This window comes from Chamaea fasciata, unplaced genomic scaffold, assembly GCF_029207755.1.
Source record: "Chamaea fasciata isolate MVZ Bird 193981 ecotype frontalis unplaced genomic scaffold, bChaFas1.0.hap1 SCAF_27, whole genome shotgun sequence".
Lineage (NCBI taxonomy): Eukaryota > Metazoa > Chordata > Aves > Passeriformes > Sylviidae > Chamaea > Chamaea fasciata.
This window is the reverse complement of record NW_027094112.1, coordinates 3,600,337-3,617,397: the sequence shown is the minus strand read 5'-3', so window position 1 is coordinate 3,617,397 and position 17,061 is coordinate 3,600,337. Positions and strand designations below refer to the sequence as shown.

General features: G+C 51.7%; 2 protein-coding genes across 2 annotated transcripts; both read right to left on the bottom strand.

The window, feature by feature from the left end:
- Positions 1–2,835: 2,835 nt before the first annotated feature.
- LOC136302049 (keratin, type I cytoskeletal 14) lies at positions 2,836–7,230 on the bottom strand. Its single transcript, XM_066205354.1, has 8 exons — positions 6,739–7,230; positions 5,050–5,132; positions 4,626–4,782; positions 4,223–4,384; positions 4,010–4,135; positions 3,698–3,918; positions 3,297–3,346; positions 2,836–3,108 (listed from the first exon to the last, which is right to left on the bottom strand). Exons 1-8 carry the CDS (start codon positions 7,222–7,224, stop codon positions 3,011–3,013), a joined length of 1,383 nt encoding a protein of 460 aa, XP_066061451.1. The 5' UTR covers positions 7,225–7,230; the 3' UTR covers positions 2,836–3,010.
- A 4,464-nt stretch (positions 7,231–11,694) lies between these two features.
- Positions 11,695–16,463, bottom strand: LOC136302051 (keratin, type I cytoskeletal 14-like). The gene is made up of 8 exons (XM_066205355.1): positions 15,965–16,463; positions 14,708–14,790; positions 14,015–14,171; positions 13,355–13,516; positions 13,142–13,267; positions 12,830–13,050; positions 12,348–12,385; positions 11,695–11,982 (listed from the first exon to the last, which is right to left on the bottom strand). The coding sequence occupies exons 1-8, from the start codon at positions 16,448–16,450 to the stop codon at positions 11,885–11,887; spliced, it is 1,371 nt and encodes a 456-aa protein (XP_066061452.1). The 5' UTR covers positions 16,451–16,463; the 3' UTR covers positions 11,695–11,884.
- Between the last annotated feature and the right edge of the window lie 598 nt (positions 16,464–17,061).

Genomic DNA, 17,061 nt, shown 5'->3' with positions numbered 1-17,061 from the left:
ATCTGGGGGCAGCCCAAGCTCCTCTCTGCACACTGTCAGCTGAATTTCCATGTTACACCTATGGAAAATCCTGGTGTTCTCAATTTACAAAGCATTTACAAAGTATTTGCTTATCTGGCTGGTGATGTACCTGTCATGCCACTTTCCGTCAGCCTGTTATTGGCTGTACTGATGCTGATCTCCATCTCGCTGGTGACACCAGGTGCTCCAGGGTCTGATCCCAGCTTTGCAAGTCACTCCAGGCAAATCGTTCAGCTCCTCCAAGTCTTAATTTCATGCTTTGTAGGATGGAAAATGAATTACAACTATCCTCCTCCTCGAGGGCATTGTAAAAACAACTGTCTGAGGAGCACATGGGGCTTTAGAAATTGGAAAGATGATACTTAATTCAGTACTATTAATTGTCAGCATTCTTGCTATTTCATATTACTCTTGACACAGGCACATCCCATAGATTTCTCTGTGTCTCCATCATGAAATATCTTTCAAGGACATTCATAGTTTACATTTTTTGTTTTGTTGTCCATAAATTTTCACCATCATTCACTGAGGACTTGCCTCTGTAATTCCTAGCTGAATCCTACTGAGGCTTTTCTTCTTGTGCTTGCAGCTTGGAGGAAATCTGAAAAATACTCTCCAAAACCAGTGTTTGTCCAGCTCTTGGAGAGACAATTTGTCCATGTTTCACAGACAAATGTGCGTAGCAAAGAATAAATAACAAGCAATATATTACCTTATAGTTCTGTGGTATCTTCTTTCTTCAGAGCACTGTAATGTCACACAGAAATCACTTGTGCTGAGCTTGGACTTTGCTCTTGCCTGTGATAACAGGGTTACACGGAGCTGTATGCAGAATTAAAGCATTTTTCACTGATGCAAATATATGTTGATGAATATCCCCTGATAAGATCCTCCCAGGGGAACTGAATCCGCTGATTACGAACCAGGCTATTCCTTCAGCTCTCCCAGCTGTTCTCCCAGCTCTCCTCAGGATTTCATCTTGGGCTGTTCCTACTGACAGATGTAAATATCTCAGCACGGGGTGACAGATACCAGAGATGGCTGAGCGTTATTCTGGATCAATCTCCCCTCTGTGCCCTTTTGGCTGCAGAAGGAGCCATGTCTTTCTGTGTTGCCAGCGGAGCCAATTACTCTTGGACTGATGTCTTATTTTAGCCTCCTACTTTTACCTAATCAGTTGTATTTGTGGTTTGCAGAAAGCTTTTCTGTATTCATACACTTGGGGCATTCTGCAGATGGTTCAAGACTTTAAGAGCCATTTAAAACAAAAATATAACAACTCTCTTCTGATTTAAAAAAAAAAAAAAAAAAAAAAAAAAAAAAAAAAAAGACAAGGAAAAAAAAAAAGCACATGAGCAGTTTGCTCAGGATTTCCAGCCTGCAGCTTTGCCTACTGCCAGAGAGCCTGAGGCAGCTTGAGGCTCAGGAACATTTTTCTTTGATCTGGTTTTCATTTTTGAGATAGCTCTGGTTTGCTTGGGCTGGAAGACTTTCTCCAAGGAAGGTCTGGCATTCCAGCAAAGGGAGAAGCACAATCCAGTCCATGAACTCTGCACTCTGCTGTGTCTTTTTCTGCCCTTTTCTGTAATTGCTGAATGATGATACAGAACGATATTATCTCACACTCCCTTTTCTGCAGAGACCTGGCAGGTTCCCCACTTCTTCAATTTCCTTTCCTCTCCTTTGCCTGTCCTGTCATGTTCAGCATGACATCATCAGCTCTTTCCAAACCTGCTGGGGCCAGGGAACAGCCTGGGGAGTGCTCAGGGGGACCATAATTCTGTGGGGAGACTGACGGAGAATGAATGGACCACTGATCACCCAAAGGATGAGCGAGCTAAGCCTCAGCTGCAGGAGCCTCTTGTCCACTGTTATAAGGGAAGGTGATTTAATGCAAACTGTTCCCTCTCCCTTTGGTCTGAGCCCCAGAGCTGTATCCTTGAGGTGTGGAAGGAACACAAGCCAATGCACAGGGCTCCCACCTACCACGGACTAGAAAGCATGAAGTTGCATCAAAGTGATTCCATCAGGCTTTTGGCTCTGAAACAATTTCCTCTCCTCCCTGGCCCTCCCTGGGTCACTCTCCAGCAGGCGAGTGGGCACAGGCACAGCTGGAACCTGCTGCCGCCCAACTGCGTCACTAATCCTGAGCGGTAGCTCAGCCTCAGGCGTTGTTTCTACCTCGTGTGTTTCAAGAAGGGTTTTAGCAATGATCTGCTACACACGACAGTGATAAAAATTACTGCTACTCATCCCCGTGCAGATTAAGCAATGGTTACTTTAGTTCCTCTTAAGTGCAGCCCTGGGGCAGCATGAATAGCCCTGTAAGTTTTTGTGCCCGATAGGGTGATTTAAAGACAGTCAAAAGAGACAGCAGGCCTGTAGGGATGATGTTTGCCAACTGGGTGGATGCTGGGGTCGTGTCTCAGAGAGATCACCTGACAGCAGCAGTCTTGCTGAAGCCATCTAAGTTCAGCTTATGGGAGAAAGTGACTTTTTATGATCCCAAGAGTTAGAGAACTGAGCTTTATTTTGTTGGCTTTAATTATCAGTCGCATGACACATTGACCTCAAACCTCATCGTTCCATAATTGCCTTCATTTTGTTTCACTTACACAGTTTATGTCTTAGCCAGTCCCAAGTATTTACAAGCACTGAGTTCACTAGAAAAAGCTAGTCCAACCCTGTCCCTCCAGGTGGAACCCATGTCCCTCCACTCCCCCTCTCACTGGCTTCTTGTGGTTTCTTAGGACTTTTCCTGGCATGAACACAGAACCTGGAGGGATCATGTGTCAGTGACAGACAAGTCTGCAGTTGCGAGCGAGGATAAAAAGCTTTATTAAGTGTGTCCAGGGACACCTGGATGGAATGAGAGCAACAGAGGCAGGATAGCAGGTGAAGGGAGCATTCTGGGACACAGCATGACCACACTTGGCCTCAGGCACTTCTTGGCTCAGTTTGCTGCTCTCCTGAGCAGCCAGTGGCTGTCCTAGCGAGTGGTGACTGCGACCTGCTCCCGGGAGGAGACCACCTTCCCGTCCTGCACCTCCTCGACGATCGTGCGCACCTGGCGGGATGATGTCATGACTGCAAAGGAAAGGGGGACAATTATTCATGGCAGGAAGGAGAGAAAATTCTTAAAACATTATCAGATATTGTACGTTCTTCAAGAGCTGGGGGAAATTCCACAAGGGAGTGGAAAATGCTGCTTTAAATAACCCTGCTTTGACTGGGAAGGGGAAAGACCCAGGCGGAGGGGAAAGGTGGGTTCTTACCATCTCTGCCAGAGTGTGAAGACATGGCGGAGGAGTACTGGGAGGAGATGCTACAAGAGAAGCACAAAACCAAAGAGATGTTAGGGACAAACATTGGTTGTTGCTGCTACACAGGCTCTGTTCAGGCAGGAGAAAAACAGAGAAGGCTCATGGAGATAAAGGTGCTGCTCCACTTGCCCTCTCCTGAGGGACACGGGAAACACAGCCCTTTCCAGCACGGAAATGGACCCAGTGCAGCATCCTACGACAGCCAGACTCCACGGACAGAGCACTGGGTATCCACAGCTGGTGGGAACAGAGAAACCAGCCCTGAAAGCTATGACTGGGCTGAAACCCAAGGCATTTCATGTCTACGACCCGTCTCCTCCCACCCGCCCTTCCCAGCGAAGCCCCTCACGCACTGGGCGTCCTCGCCCTCCAGGAGCCGGCGGTACGTGGCGATCTCCTGCTCCAGGCGGCACTTGACGTCCAGCAGGACCCTGTACTCGTGGTTCTGGCGCTCCATGTCGCAGCGCAGCTCGGCCAGCTGCTCCTCCACGCCGGTGATCAGCATCTGCAGCTGGGCCAGCTGGGTGCCGTAGCGCGCCTCGGTGTCGGCCAGGGTGCCCTCCAGCGCCGCTTTCTGTGGGACGGGCACGGGGCTGGGCTCAGGGGGGCGGCCGGGGTGGGCACAGCCCTGCACCCCCCGCCCCGCCGGCAGCCCACCCTCGCACCGTGCTCAGCTGCGACTGCAGGTCGATCTCCAGGCTCTGGATCGTGCGCCGCAGCTCCGTGATCTCCGTCTTGCCGCTCTGCAGCTGCTCCGTGTTGATGGCCACCTCCCGGTTCAGCTCTTCCGTCTGCAGAGAGGCAAAGCCGTGCCCTCAGAGCCCCGGCAGCGGCCGCAGCCCCGGCCCCGCGCCCGCTGCTCGCTGCCGCCTCCTCACCTTGCTGAAGAACCACTGCTCGGCGTCCCTGCGGTTCTTCTCCGCCAGGCTCTCGTACTGCTCCCGCATCTCCGCCAGGATCTTGGTGAGGTCGATGCCAGGAGCAGCGTCCATCTCCACGCTGATCTCTCCACCCACCTGCCCGCGCAGGGCAGTCATTTCCTGACACAAAAGAGAGACATAACACGTCAGAGTGACATGGCATCTTCCCATCGTGAGAACTTCTTATTTGCACCCAGCACAGGAACCCCGCAGACCTTCTGGAGGTCCTGCCTGAAGGGATTATTTCTCTTCCCTTCTCCTAACAGCGCTAACTGCAGAGACTCCTGTGTGTTTGGCCTGACTGTTTCCCTGGTGCACAAGGAATGTTTGTAGGTTCCAATTTGAGCCCAACACTGCTCACCTCCTCATGGTTCTTCTTCAGATAAGCCAGCTCCTCCTTCAGGTTCTCAATCTGCATCTCCAGGTCGGCTCTGGACAGGGTCAGCTCATCCAGCACCCGGCGCAGGCCGTTGATGTCGGCCTCCACGCTCATGCGCAGAGCCTGCTCCGACTCAAACCTGGGGACACACACACAGTTGCATACACCCACCTGATACAGCATTTTTCTTGTCTTTTCCTTCCCCAGCTCAGTGTATTTTTGCCAAGAATCCTTAATTCAATGTGTGTGCACGGTCCTCACAGAGCAGAAATATCAATGCTGTGCCCAGGAAAAGATGAACTATTCCCAAATGTCCCAGTTCAGTGGAGCAACCCCAGGTGCAGAAAAAAAGCACCTTGAACTTTTCCCCCTTTTTCACAAAAGCTCTCGGAGGCATTGGACTCACTTGGTTCGGAAGTCGTCTGCTGCCAGCCTGGCATTGTCAATCTGCAGGACGATGTTGGCATTTTCAACAGTTGCAGAAAGAATCTGATGGGGGATAAGTGAAAGAATTAAAAAGTCATTTCATACACTCTGAGTGATCCCATCCAGGGAAGGACTGGAGTAGCATTGGGTCTCCTGCCCACGGGGCTGGACTTCCATGTGGGCTGTGCAAAGAGAGAGATGGGGTGCTCGTTTCCATCTCCCATCAGCACAGACTCGGTCCCCTGGAACACTGCCCTGGGAACGTGGCCCTGCCCAGGTGGCACCTCCAGGTGCTCACACCATGCTGAGCCCTGGCAGCACTCCAGGCTTTGGGAAAGGGAGCAGCCCAGCTAAGGAAAAAAGAGTTGAGGAAGGAAGGAGTGCCTTGTGCCTGCCTCATTTGGCTTTCATAATTACACCTGAGGTGCAAGTATTTGCTCTGCGATTATGAAAATGATTGGCCATTTAGTGAGCAGGAATTTCTGTAGCCATGAGCTAATGAAGAGGTCTGAGTTCTGCTTCAGGGGACATCCAAGGAATAATCCAGGAATATTGATGTGGTCATTTCCCAGTTGAGGATGGAAACGGAGGGAAGGATCTGCCTTCCCCTGGATCAGGCGCAGAAGGTTCCTGTGAGACCCAGCACTTCATCACTCAAATCCAGAGACAGCTCCTGCCTCCAGATGTTTCTGTGCTTCATCAGAGCACATTGACATGCTGGCATCTGCAGAGGAGCTTCCTGCATCAAGGCAAGCCCTATCCCCATGGGTGAAGCCCAAAAAATTTTAGGAATGTTGAGTTCCCCCCAGGGGCTGACCCTGCCCCATTTCCCAAGAATTGACTCTCAGAGACCAGGTATGTCATTGCCCAACCGCCCACACCTCCTTCCCTCAGTGAACCTGAGCTCGCTCGGGATGAGTAACAAGGGCTGAGGGGGGGCAAGCAATGGCAGGGCAGGGAGAGGTGGGCAGATTCCGGTGTTTTAGCTGAAGGACTTCTGTTTAAAATCATCCAGGGAGCTGCTAAGAATAAAGAAATTACCTTGGCCATGATTTCATCTGCTGCATTTTAAAGCAGGGCACACACCTGATTTCAGCACCTACTACAGCCCAGTGTGTTCCAACCCTGGACTGGGCTCTTTGTCTGTATCTCCCAAAGAACAACCATCCCACAGGACAGTTTCATTCTATTTTAGCTTCTACCTTTAGCCTCCTCGAAGGGTAGGAAAAAATCTGATTAGTTGGATATTTGTGAAAATGATTATTCATCTCCATCTTCATATCACTCATTAGTGAACAGGGCCAGGAGATAACAAGTCCCTGCCTGCTGAGAGCTCCATCAGGAGCCTAACAGAGAGCAACTATGGGGCACAAGTAGTAAGAAGGAAGGCAGGAGGTGACAGTGTGGCAGCAAGTGGCATCAGGTAACCTGAATTACTGACTCCTTCCTGCCCCATCTGTCTCCCTACACTGGAACAGTCAACAGAAACCCCATTCTGGTGCCTGGTGATCTGCAGTTCATAGTGACTGCAATTCCAAAGCTCTGGTTTTCATTTCAGACTCCTTACCTGCTATCTGATAAGCCTCTTCCCTCCAGCTGTTAGGAACAAGGTCATCTCTTTACAAGTGACTTTGATGAAGATGTCACTGTGTTAATCGCAGCATCCTACCTTGTTCCTGAGCTCCTCGATAGTCCTGTAGTAGGGGCTGTAGTCACGGTCAGGACCAGGTCCCTGCTTCTTGTACCACTCCCTGATCTTCACCTCCAGGTCGGTGTTGGCCTCCTCCAGGGCTCGCACCTTGTCCAGGTAGGTGGCCAGGCGGTCGTTGAGGTTCTGCATGGTCTCCTTCTCCCCCGCCGGCAGGATGCCGTCGCCGCCTCCAAAGCCTCCTCCAAAGCCGGCCCCAAAGCCGGCCCCATAGCTGCCCCCAAAGCCCCCGCCTGCGCTGCTGCAGTAGCTGCCCCCAAAGCCACTGCCGAGCCCCGAGACCATGCGGGAAGAGACGGAGTAGCTGCTAGAGCCGCCGTGCACGCTGGGGGCCCTGTACCCTCCTCCCCCAATACGCACGGAGGAGAGCCTGCTAGAGCCTCCCCCCAGGCTCCCGAATCCCTTGAGGGAGGTGGAGGAGGAATATTGCCTGACAGTGGTGCTCATGCTGGAGGCTGGAGGTGGAGAGAGAGGCGGCTCGGGCAGCGCAGCAGCAGCAGCAGCAGCGAGTGCTCTCTCCCCTGCCTCGGGGCCCTTTATAGCCCAGCCAGGAGGCGTTGCCACACCTTTTTTTTTTTTCTCTTTTTTTTTTTTTTCCTTTTTTTTTCTTTTTGCATTCCCGACGATTTTCATCACTCATAAAACCTGAGCCAACTTCCAGAATCGTCATTTTTGCCTTTGTCCTATTCATGTTTTTTGTCATATTCCACTAGAAGCTTTTTCTCTTACAAAGAGCGTCTTTATGCTTCTTCCGTTTCCAAGTAAATTGTCAGGTGTGATTAAAAGGAGGAGGCTCCTTGCTCAGGGCTATGGTTTAATTCCCTCTGCACTGTGAGCTTTGAAACAGAGCGGTACAGGCAGCATTTGAGGGAGTAGCTCAGCATCTCTTTTACTGTGGCTTTTTGTCCCAGCTACAGTTTCCTGTCCCTGCTTGGGCTGCACACACACACCTGCAGGGACAGCAGCCGTGTTGTGAGGTCCTAAATGCACCTCCAAAGCCCCGTGAGTACAATGGTGCTGGAAGGAACTTGGCTCCCAATCCTGGAAATACAAGTCCTCTCATTTATCCGCAGGGAGAGGCATGATCAGTAGTGAAAAAGCAATGAAAAGGGAATTTGTGCTCCAGGGCTCACTGGAGTCTTCACTTGAGAGACCACCCAAGAGTGGAGGACTGTGGAAAGGTTATAGGATGGTTTGTGTTCTTTGTGAATGAGCACTGGGCAAACCATCCCAAAACGACAAGGTATGGCAGCTAGCTAGAAATTATGAGATCTCCAGGAAAAATGTGGGATAGCATAAAGTAGATAAAGGACATGAGGAAAAAGCTCCTGGTGTGTAAGCCCTGTGAACAGGAGCACAAAGCTGACAGGAGCACAGCTCAGCAGCTAATGCCAGCAATGTTGTCTGTGATGGACAATTCTGTCAGCTGTGACCAGGCAGGACAGCTTCACTGTGAGTTTGGAGTTTACGGTCCCACATAAACAGAACTTCAGGAGAGACACTGATTGTCTTTGGCAAGCAAAACTTTGCTCCAGAACCGAGCGCAGTGGTGTGGTTGGTTGTTTGGTTGTTTGGTTGGTTGGTGGTCAGACCCTGCTGTTGCCTCGCTGCTGACCCACAGCACGGGCAGAACCCACTAATCTGAGTGTCCCTGGCGCATTGTGCAGGGTGTGGAGGGGAAGGGATTGCTCATGTGTGCACACTGTGGATTGTTGGGCTGTCTCCGCAGACAGGCCCCAACAGCCCCTTCCCAACAGCCAAGTTCTTCCTTAGATCATTTGCCAAAGGAGGGGAGAAAGGGTATGGAAGGAAGAACAAAGGTACATTGCTGAGGAGCTCAAAGGGCACAACTCCCTCCCCTCCATCTGCCAAAAGCTGGAGACAGTACAGGAGTGGGATGTATCTTTGGAATATCAGGAGTTGGCTGCTATGGAGAAGTGGTTCCCTATCTTCCCATTTGCCGCTGGTGAATGGAGACAAGTCTGTGCAACTTGGAGAGCTGGAGGATTGGAGTCTCCGCCGTGCTGGCTCTGGGCATTTCTGTCCCTTGGAGTCAGTGTGTTGGTGTCGTGTGAGCACCGGGCATGGAGCCAGGGGACGCCCACTCGCTGTTCGTCCTCCCCAGGTGCAGATGGAAAAGCTGCAGCAGCGCGGGGGCGGCCGGGACGTGTCGCTCCCAGGAATGTGCTTCGTCCCCATCTTCATTTCCTCACCTTCGCCCGGGCAATGCCGTGGTTTGTCCTCTCTGATTGCAGCGGTGATGTGGGGAAAGGGGAATGTCAGACACAAAACCGGTACAGAGCCCCTTTGTGAGTCCAAACGCTCAGCACTGCCCTGAGCAAAGCCCCTCAGAGTGGCGCAGGTTTCACACAGTCACCGCATCACCTTATGTGTCACACAGGTGATTCACGGCCCTTCCTGTATGGGGAATTGCCTTTTCTTTCATCTTTGTTTGCCATTGAACTGCTATGTCATAAAAACACACATTGCCCAGAATATCTGTGATAATTTGGTAATGCCACAGGGCAGCAATTAAAATCATGAACATTAATTAAGACTTAAAACTACATTAACCACCTAAGCACGTTATTTCCATGACCTCCCATTGAACACAACCACAAGGACTGCATGTTGTTTCTATCACACCCTTTGAAGTAAAAGGCTGAGTACTAAACCAGATCCTGCCTCTGTTCTTGAGCACGTGCACACTGTGAGCCCATTTTTAATATATTTCAAAATCAGAATTCCAGTTCTGTGGCATAACAGCAGCTTCATGGTAGCACAATGGTGTTTAAACATACAGTTGGGTCTTACTTTGGGGGAAAATGGAGGTGAAGTTCTGGCTCCAAAATTACATATTCAGCAGATGCAGATACTACCTGGATAAAACCACTTCCCTCTTTTAATATGTTTATAAAGTTTGCCCTGGAATCAAATTATCATAGAAAAGTTCCCTAAAATGAGCTGAAAACCACACATTAATGTCTGTTTCTAAAGTGGTCTTTTGTGTCAAAGGAACTGAGTGTTGCCTGAGAAGTCAAACCATCTTTCTGGACTAAATTCCCACTTTCTGAGACCTGCCTCAAGCTGCTGCTGCCTGTCAGTGTGAGCCAACTCTGCAGCTCCCTCCTCGGTGGGGTTTCCTAAGGTCAGGGCTAATTATTAATGCTCAAGGCAAAAGGATCTGTTTTCCACACCTCCCTCACCCTGTGCAGTAGCAGGAGTAATTAAAGTAGGAGATTTCATTAGCAAAGTGTTATTTGTTGTTTCTATAGGAACACAGGTGTGCCCAGACTTTTACAGGAGGAAAATATAAAGCAAGGGTGAATTCCAGCGAAACGCATCAGCATCCCTGCACTGGGTGTTGCAAGGGCAACAACCAGAGCAGAACAGGCATGGCAGGGGGCTTGAGGAGCTGCAAGAGGTGTTGGTGGTCCCTGCACCACCCATGGGGACAACAGGGTCCCTAAGAGGTGACCTGGAATGGGGTGTGGCCATGCAAGCTGTGTCTGTCCTGACCCTTCTCAGGCATCTGATCTTCAGTGATTCGACCCTGTCTTTACCCAGTCCTGGGACATGAATTCCCCCAGGGAGAGTCCCTGGGTTTCTCTGGGCTCCCTCCTCAAGGCTGTGGGAGTGGAGGGAGCGCAGTCTGCGGGACCGTGGAGGTGCTGGGGCTGGAAGTGCCTCGGGTTGGGAGGGTCGGGAATTGTGCTGCCACTGGCCCATGGATCATCCATGATGCTCCACGAGGATGTGCAGTGGCCTTTCTACTGACCCTGCTGATGAATTCATTGATCATTAGCATTAAACTTCAAACCAGAACCGTGTCTCCTGTGCTCAGTAGATGCTGGGGGTGCTCGGCGCAGCCAATGCCCCATGAGGGTCACAAAGGTTTCCAAGGGGGCAGGGGCACGCAGCCCACAGCACTGGGCAAAGCTGGTCTTGGGGCAGGGGCATGGTGGTCTTGAAACCGTGGAGCCCTGCCAACTTGGCTGCGGGGCAGATGATGCACTGCAGGCATCATTCCAAAGTTTAGGGAAAAAATGAAGAATTCTCTCTTATCTCCTCCTAAATTCCAGACAGATTTCTGGAGGAGGGTCATAAAGTTGTGTGGCCAGCTCTGCTCTCACTCTCGCTTAGTCTCGTTGTTCTGATTCATTTCATTGAGTTGGAAGTTGGATGTACAGAGTAATAAATGTGTCAGAATGCAGCCAAGAATGTGTCTGAACTGGCTTTCCAGGAACGCTGGGCCAGCTGACGGCAGTGGGAACTGCTGTGTCAGGAGCAGCCACCGGCAGCCGGGGAGTGCCACAAGAACTCCCAGAAGAATTTTAATCCTTTTGCTTGCACAGACCATACCCTCCTCTTCCCATCACTGTTTTCCTCACCCTTCAATGGTGCCTTTGGAAGCAGGAACCAAGCTGAGCTGGGTTTGCCTGTCTGGAGGGATAGCAGCCAGTGGATCCCTGTCCTGCCTGCAGATTCAGGCTGTTTCACCCCAAAGCTTGGGAGCCAGAATGGGGAGCAGCTGCTGGGGCAGAGCTGGGGTGTGGCATTTGCAGGGTTCTGTCTGCATCTCTTGGGTTTTGTTCACTTGCTTGGCCTCGCTGGGTTAAAGTTTCAGCATTGCTGCTGCTGCGCATTGCAGCGGGGGAGCAGCGCTTTGTCCAATCCGTGAAACACAGGGATTCTCACAGGCTGCACCTCCCACCACCAGTGGGATCAGCTCCTTTCTAGACTACCCCCCACACCCTCTCCCCTGAGGCCGCCAGGTCTCAGGAGTTACAGAGGTGTGGCTGTGAAAGCCCCATCATTGGGGTACCAAGGATGGAGAATGTTGCTCCTCCCAGGGAAGAGCTTTGTCCCACAGCTGCAGGAGTGGGACAGCCCAAGAGCATCGAGACCAGACCTTGGTTTGCAGGACTGCAAAGAGAAGCTTTATTTGATTTCTGTGTGTGGCACAGAGCTGAGAGAAGGGCGACAGAGGGTAAGGAGGGTTGTGATAGTGGGAGAAGGTGCTTTTGTTGATCCATATGGCAAGAACATGTCAGCTGGGATCTGCTTTGCTGTGCTGGATGAGGTTTGCAACAGAACAAGCAATGCCTCAGTGGGCAGCCTGGGTGATCTGCTCCCGGGAGGAGATCACCTTCCCATCCTGGACTTCCTCGAAGATGGTGCGGATCTGGCGGGTGGTTACTGGTCCTGCAATGAGGAAAGAAGGAACTGTTATTTCCAGGGCAGCAAGGAGGAAGTGTCTTAAAGATCTTTGTCTTAGAGATTTGTTACTACAATCATCACATCAGAAACCCAATCTAGCACCACATTCCCACTGCTAAATTGTACAGATTCAGTCTGTTCAGACAATTTCTAACACGTGTTTTGATGTATCGTAATATTTGTTATATAATGAATTTGTTATATCGTACAATTTTGTGTAATAGTTCAAATTTTGGAAATATAATAAAATAATAACTTTAGTAGAAAAGTAAAAGGAGTCTGTGCTTAGAAAGTGGGTGAGGATATGAGAGCTGTGTATGATCAGAGCTTCAGTCAGGACCTGTTCTTACCTTCTTTCACAGACTGTGAGGCGTAGTGGGCAGACATGCTATGGGAGGAGAACAAGGAAAAGGTAGTGAGAAACAGGAAAAAAGTGAGTAATCATTATTTAAAGCCTGCCTCTATTTCTTGTACCAATATATGATTAAAATGCTTCTGGAAACTGCCAGTGTCCCAGCTGAAGGAAGAAACTGATGAGGATAGGTGTGTGATACAGGGATTCAGACACCAGTGCAGCAAGCAGCACCTGCTCCCTGCCCAGGACCACACACACATGGAAGGATGGGAGGTGGAACCCAGGGATGCTGCAGGGCTGTTACAGCCACTGGGCTCTTGTGGACTGGTGGGACGTAAAAGAGAGACCTTGTTCTATGGAATGGGTCAGGGAATGGGCTGAGAGAACCCTCCAGGGGATGCAGTTGGTTCATTTTCTGTTTCCTTTGCTACGACCCGCCTCCTCCCACCCGCCCTCCCAGCGAAGCCCCTCACGCACTGGGCGTCCTCGCCCTCCAGGAGCCGGCGGTACGTGGCGATCTCCTGCTCCAGGCGGCACTTGACGTCCAGCAGGACCCTGTACTCGTGGTTCTGGCGCTCCATGTCGCAGCGCAGCTCGGCCAGCTGCTCCTCCACGCCGGTGATCAGCATCTGCAGCTGGGCCAGCTGGGTGCCGTAGCGCGCCTCGGTGTCGGCCAGGGTGCCCTCCAGCGCCGCTTTCTGTGGGACGGGCACGGGGCTGGGCTCAGGGGGGCGGCCGGGGTGGGCACAGCCCTGCACCCCCCGCCCCGCCGGCAGCCCACCCTCGCACCGTGCTCAGCTGCGACTGCAGGTCGATCTCCAGGCTCTGGATCGTGCGCCGCAGCTCCGTGATCTCCGTCTTGCCGCTCTGCAGCTGCTCCGTGTTGATGGCCACCTCCCGGTTCAGCTCTTCCGTCTGCAGAGAGGCAAAGCCGTGCCCTCAGAGCCCCGGCAGCGGCCGCAGCCCCGGCCCCGCGCCCGCTGCTCGCTGCCGCCTCCTCACCTTGCTGAAGAACCACTGCTCGGCGTCCCTGCGGTTCTTCTCCGCCAGGCTCTCGTACTGCTCCCGCATCTCCGCCAGGATCTTGGTGAGGTCGATGCCAGGAGCAGCGTCCATCTCCACGCTGATCTCTCCACCCACCTGCCCGCGCAGGGCAGTCATTTCCTGACACAAAAGAGAGACATATCTTCGTGCAGTCCAAGAACCGGCATATAAAATATTCCTTTTGAGACAGAGTTCTTCAGGAAAGCCAGCATTTGGGGGCTGATCAAAAGGGAGCAAATTGGGGTATTTGCTCCATGATCACAAATAATTCAAATTCTTGAGAAATCCCCACTGGAGGTAATTCTCCAGAGAATAAAGCAGAGCCTGTAGCTGGTTCATTTCGCAGGGAACAGACCTTCCCAGCCAGGAGCTTGCGAGGGTTGTTAGTAAACCTCTAACAGCCACAGTGGGTATCACTGACGTGGCAAGTGGTGAATGGGAGTTCCACAGGCTCCAGGGTGGATGTGCTGCTGTCCAGAGTGCATCCCCTCTGCTGCCTCACCAGCACTTCTCACCTCCTGCCCAGCAGTTCAGAACTCAGTGTAGCCCTAAAGGCTGGACCAGAGCTCAAATTTCAAGGCCCAGGGTGACCTTTTTAGAGCCCGACTCTGTGCTCACCTCCTCGTGGTTCTTCTTCAGATAAGCCAGCTCCTCCTTCAGGTTCTCAATCTGCATCTCCAGGTCGGCTCTGGACAGGGTCAGCTCATCCAGCACCCGGCGCAGGCCGTTGATGTCGGACTCCACGCTCATGCGCAGAGCCTGCTCCGACTCAAACCTGGGGACACACAAACAGGGTCAGCAAAGCTGCACGAGCTCCTGCCAGCTGGGCACACAGCACCTGAGTTTGCTGTTTGCTGCCTCCACACTGCTCTTGGCATTGTGGCAGTGCTACGTGGCCCCACTGACAACTTTCCTAGGGGAAATGCTGAGGGAAGTGGAGGGAAAACTGATTGAACATGTCCACCTGAGCCCTTGACACCACCCTGCTCCTGACACCACCACGCCTTGGTATTGGTCCTGGGCTCTGTGGAGCTACACACACACAGCTAAGGGCACAGGGCAAGGTCTCTGCCAGGGAGAGGCTGTGCCAGAGATAAACAAGCAACAGGAATAAAATAGTTGGTTGGGATGGAAGCAACACAATCCCTGGGTGCCTGTAACGGAGATAACCATCTACTTTGGAATTTGCACCCTCATTTTGAAGCCTTTGCTTCCACATTGCCTTTCTGGGGTTTGGGTGGGATTTTCTCCTCATTTCATCAAACTTCCCCGCACACTTTGCTCCATTTCTTTCCAGGAAACGTGTCTTACTTGGTCCTGAAGTCATCTGCTGTCAGCCTGGCGTTGTCTATCTGCAGCAGGAGGTTGGCATTGTCAACTGTGGCCACCAACATCTGGGCAATGAAAGATAAAGAATGTCAGGAATTCCTCCTGGCTAACTGTTGGGACAGGAGCAAAACTTTTGGGGAAGTTTGGCATTTCCTTAGCAGAAGTGTGTCTGGAATCAGGACAAGTGAGATGCAGCTGGGACTGACTGCAGGAAGGACTTGTTACTCCATGACCTCCCTTTCCAAAAATCCATCAGTAAGCGTTACAAAAGGCACAGTGAGGCCACAATAGATGTTTGAGATCCGATGGTGGCCTTTGTTCCTATCCTTCAGGGCAGGTGCTGTTTGTGGAAAGGTCAAAAGGACCAGTGGTGTGTCTGTGCTTGGCACACCCTACTCTGGGATGGATTTAATTTGTTGGCAGCAGAAATGGAGCAAAAGGCAGTAAGCAGGTGCCTACAGATTCTGATTTTCATATTACCAAAGCAGGAGCAAATAACCCACACTGGGAGGAGATTCAAGTCAGAGTTCAGGAGAACTCTGTTGAGGAGAGGGGGGAAAACTGAGCTCCCTGCATCCTTTGCCAGCACTCCTGCAGCTCCAGCTGTCCACAGCTTCCAGAATCGCTGGGGGCAATTCACACATGGAAAGTAACAGAGAATGTAAACTCCAGCATTTCCTCCAAAATGGTATGCTGGGACCCAAATCAAACAGAGAGGAATCCTCCCTGAGCTGCTGGGTTGGAGGCTTTGCACCAATTCCAGCCCTGGAGCAGCACTTGCCTAAAGAGGCAAAAATCTCCTTATTGGTCAGTTCTGTTTTTTGTCTTTATCATCTAGATCTCCTCAACAGGAGGAGCTGAAACAAGTTTGCAAATTCCTTGCCTGTATGTTTCCAAATATGACATCAGTGTTTCACAGTTTGCCCACAGCAGCAAATTTCCCTGCACCTTAATTTTAAGCTCCCAAGATCACACATGATCAGTGCAGACTTGTCTGTTTTCTTCGTTTTTGTATTACATCCTCTTAGATCTGTTCCTGCAAGTGAAAGCTGCCACTTGTCCCACTCACGAGGATGTAACCAAAAGCTGACATTGAGACATCTCTAACTTCCAGCTGGGCACTCCACACATGCCACTGGGACACTTTTTACAACATAATTAGTGCTGACTAATTACAGTCATTGTTTCTGCTTCCAGTCTGACACATGACATCCCACTGTGTTAATCGCAGCATCCTACCTTGTTCCTGAGCTCCTCGATAGTCCTGTAGTAGGGGCTGTAGTCACGGTCAGGACCAGGTCCCTGCTTCTTGTACCACTCCCTGATCTTCACCTCCAGGTCGGTGTTGGCCTCCTCCAGGGCTCGCACCTTGTCCAGGTAGGTGGCCAGGCGGTCGTTGAGGTTCTGCATGGTCTCCTTCTCCCCCGCCGGCAGGATGCCGTCACCGCCTCCAAAGCCTCCTCCAAAGCCGGCCCCAAAGCCGGCCCCATAGCTGCCCCCAAAGCCCCCGCCTGCGCTGCTGCAGTAGCTGCCCCCAAAGCCACTGCCGAGCCCCGAGACCACGCGGGAAGAGACGGAGTAGCTGCTAGAGCCGCCGTGCACGCTGGGGGCCCTGTACCCTCCTCCCCCAATACGCACGGAGGAGAGCCTGCTAGAGCCTCCCCCCAGGCTCCCGAATCCCTTGAGGGAGGTGGAGGAGGAGTATTGCCTGACAGTGGTGCTCATGCTGGAGGCTGGAGGTGGAGAGAGAGGCGGCTCGGGCAGGGCAGCGCAGCAGCAGCAGCAGCAGCAGCGAGTGCTCTCTCCCCTGCCTCGGGGCCCTTTATAGCCCAGCCAGGAGGCGTTGCCGGTGCCTTTCAACACCCCTGAGATCCAAAGCCAAATTCCAGCATCATCATTTTCCTCTCCCTGATTTCACATCTTTTGTCACATCCCACCAGCCGCACTACGGCTCACATGGGACCTTCTTCCGCTTCCATTCCCAGCACCTGGCGTGATCCAGGTCCCTGCTCAGGGCTATGTTTTGGCATTCCCGGTGTCCGTTCCAGCTCCACTCGCTGCTCCCTCATGAAGTAACACAAGTGAATCCTCTCTCATCCTCCAAGTCACCCGCAAGTATCATTGCAAAAATCCACAAATCTATTTATTTGCTTATTTTAAGGGTCTAAAGCCAAGGAAAGCTGCTGACTTAAGAGCTCTGCACATCCATAATCTTTATATGGGCCAAGCCAAAGCCAGATGGAAACTTTCCTGTCAGGACCTTCATTGCAGGACAAGCACAGACCTGGCAGGATTTGTGTACTGATACAGGATTTGGTAGAAATCTTGTAGCTCAA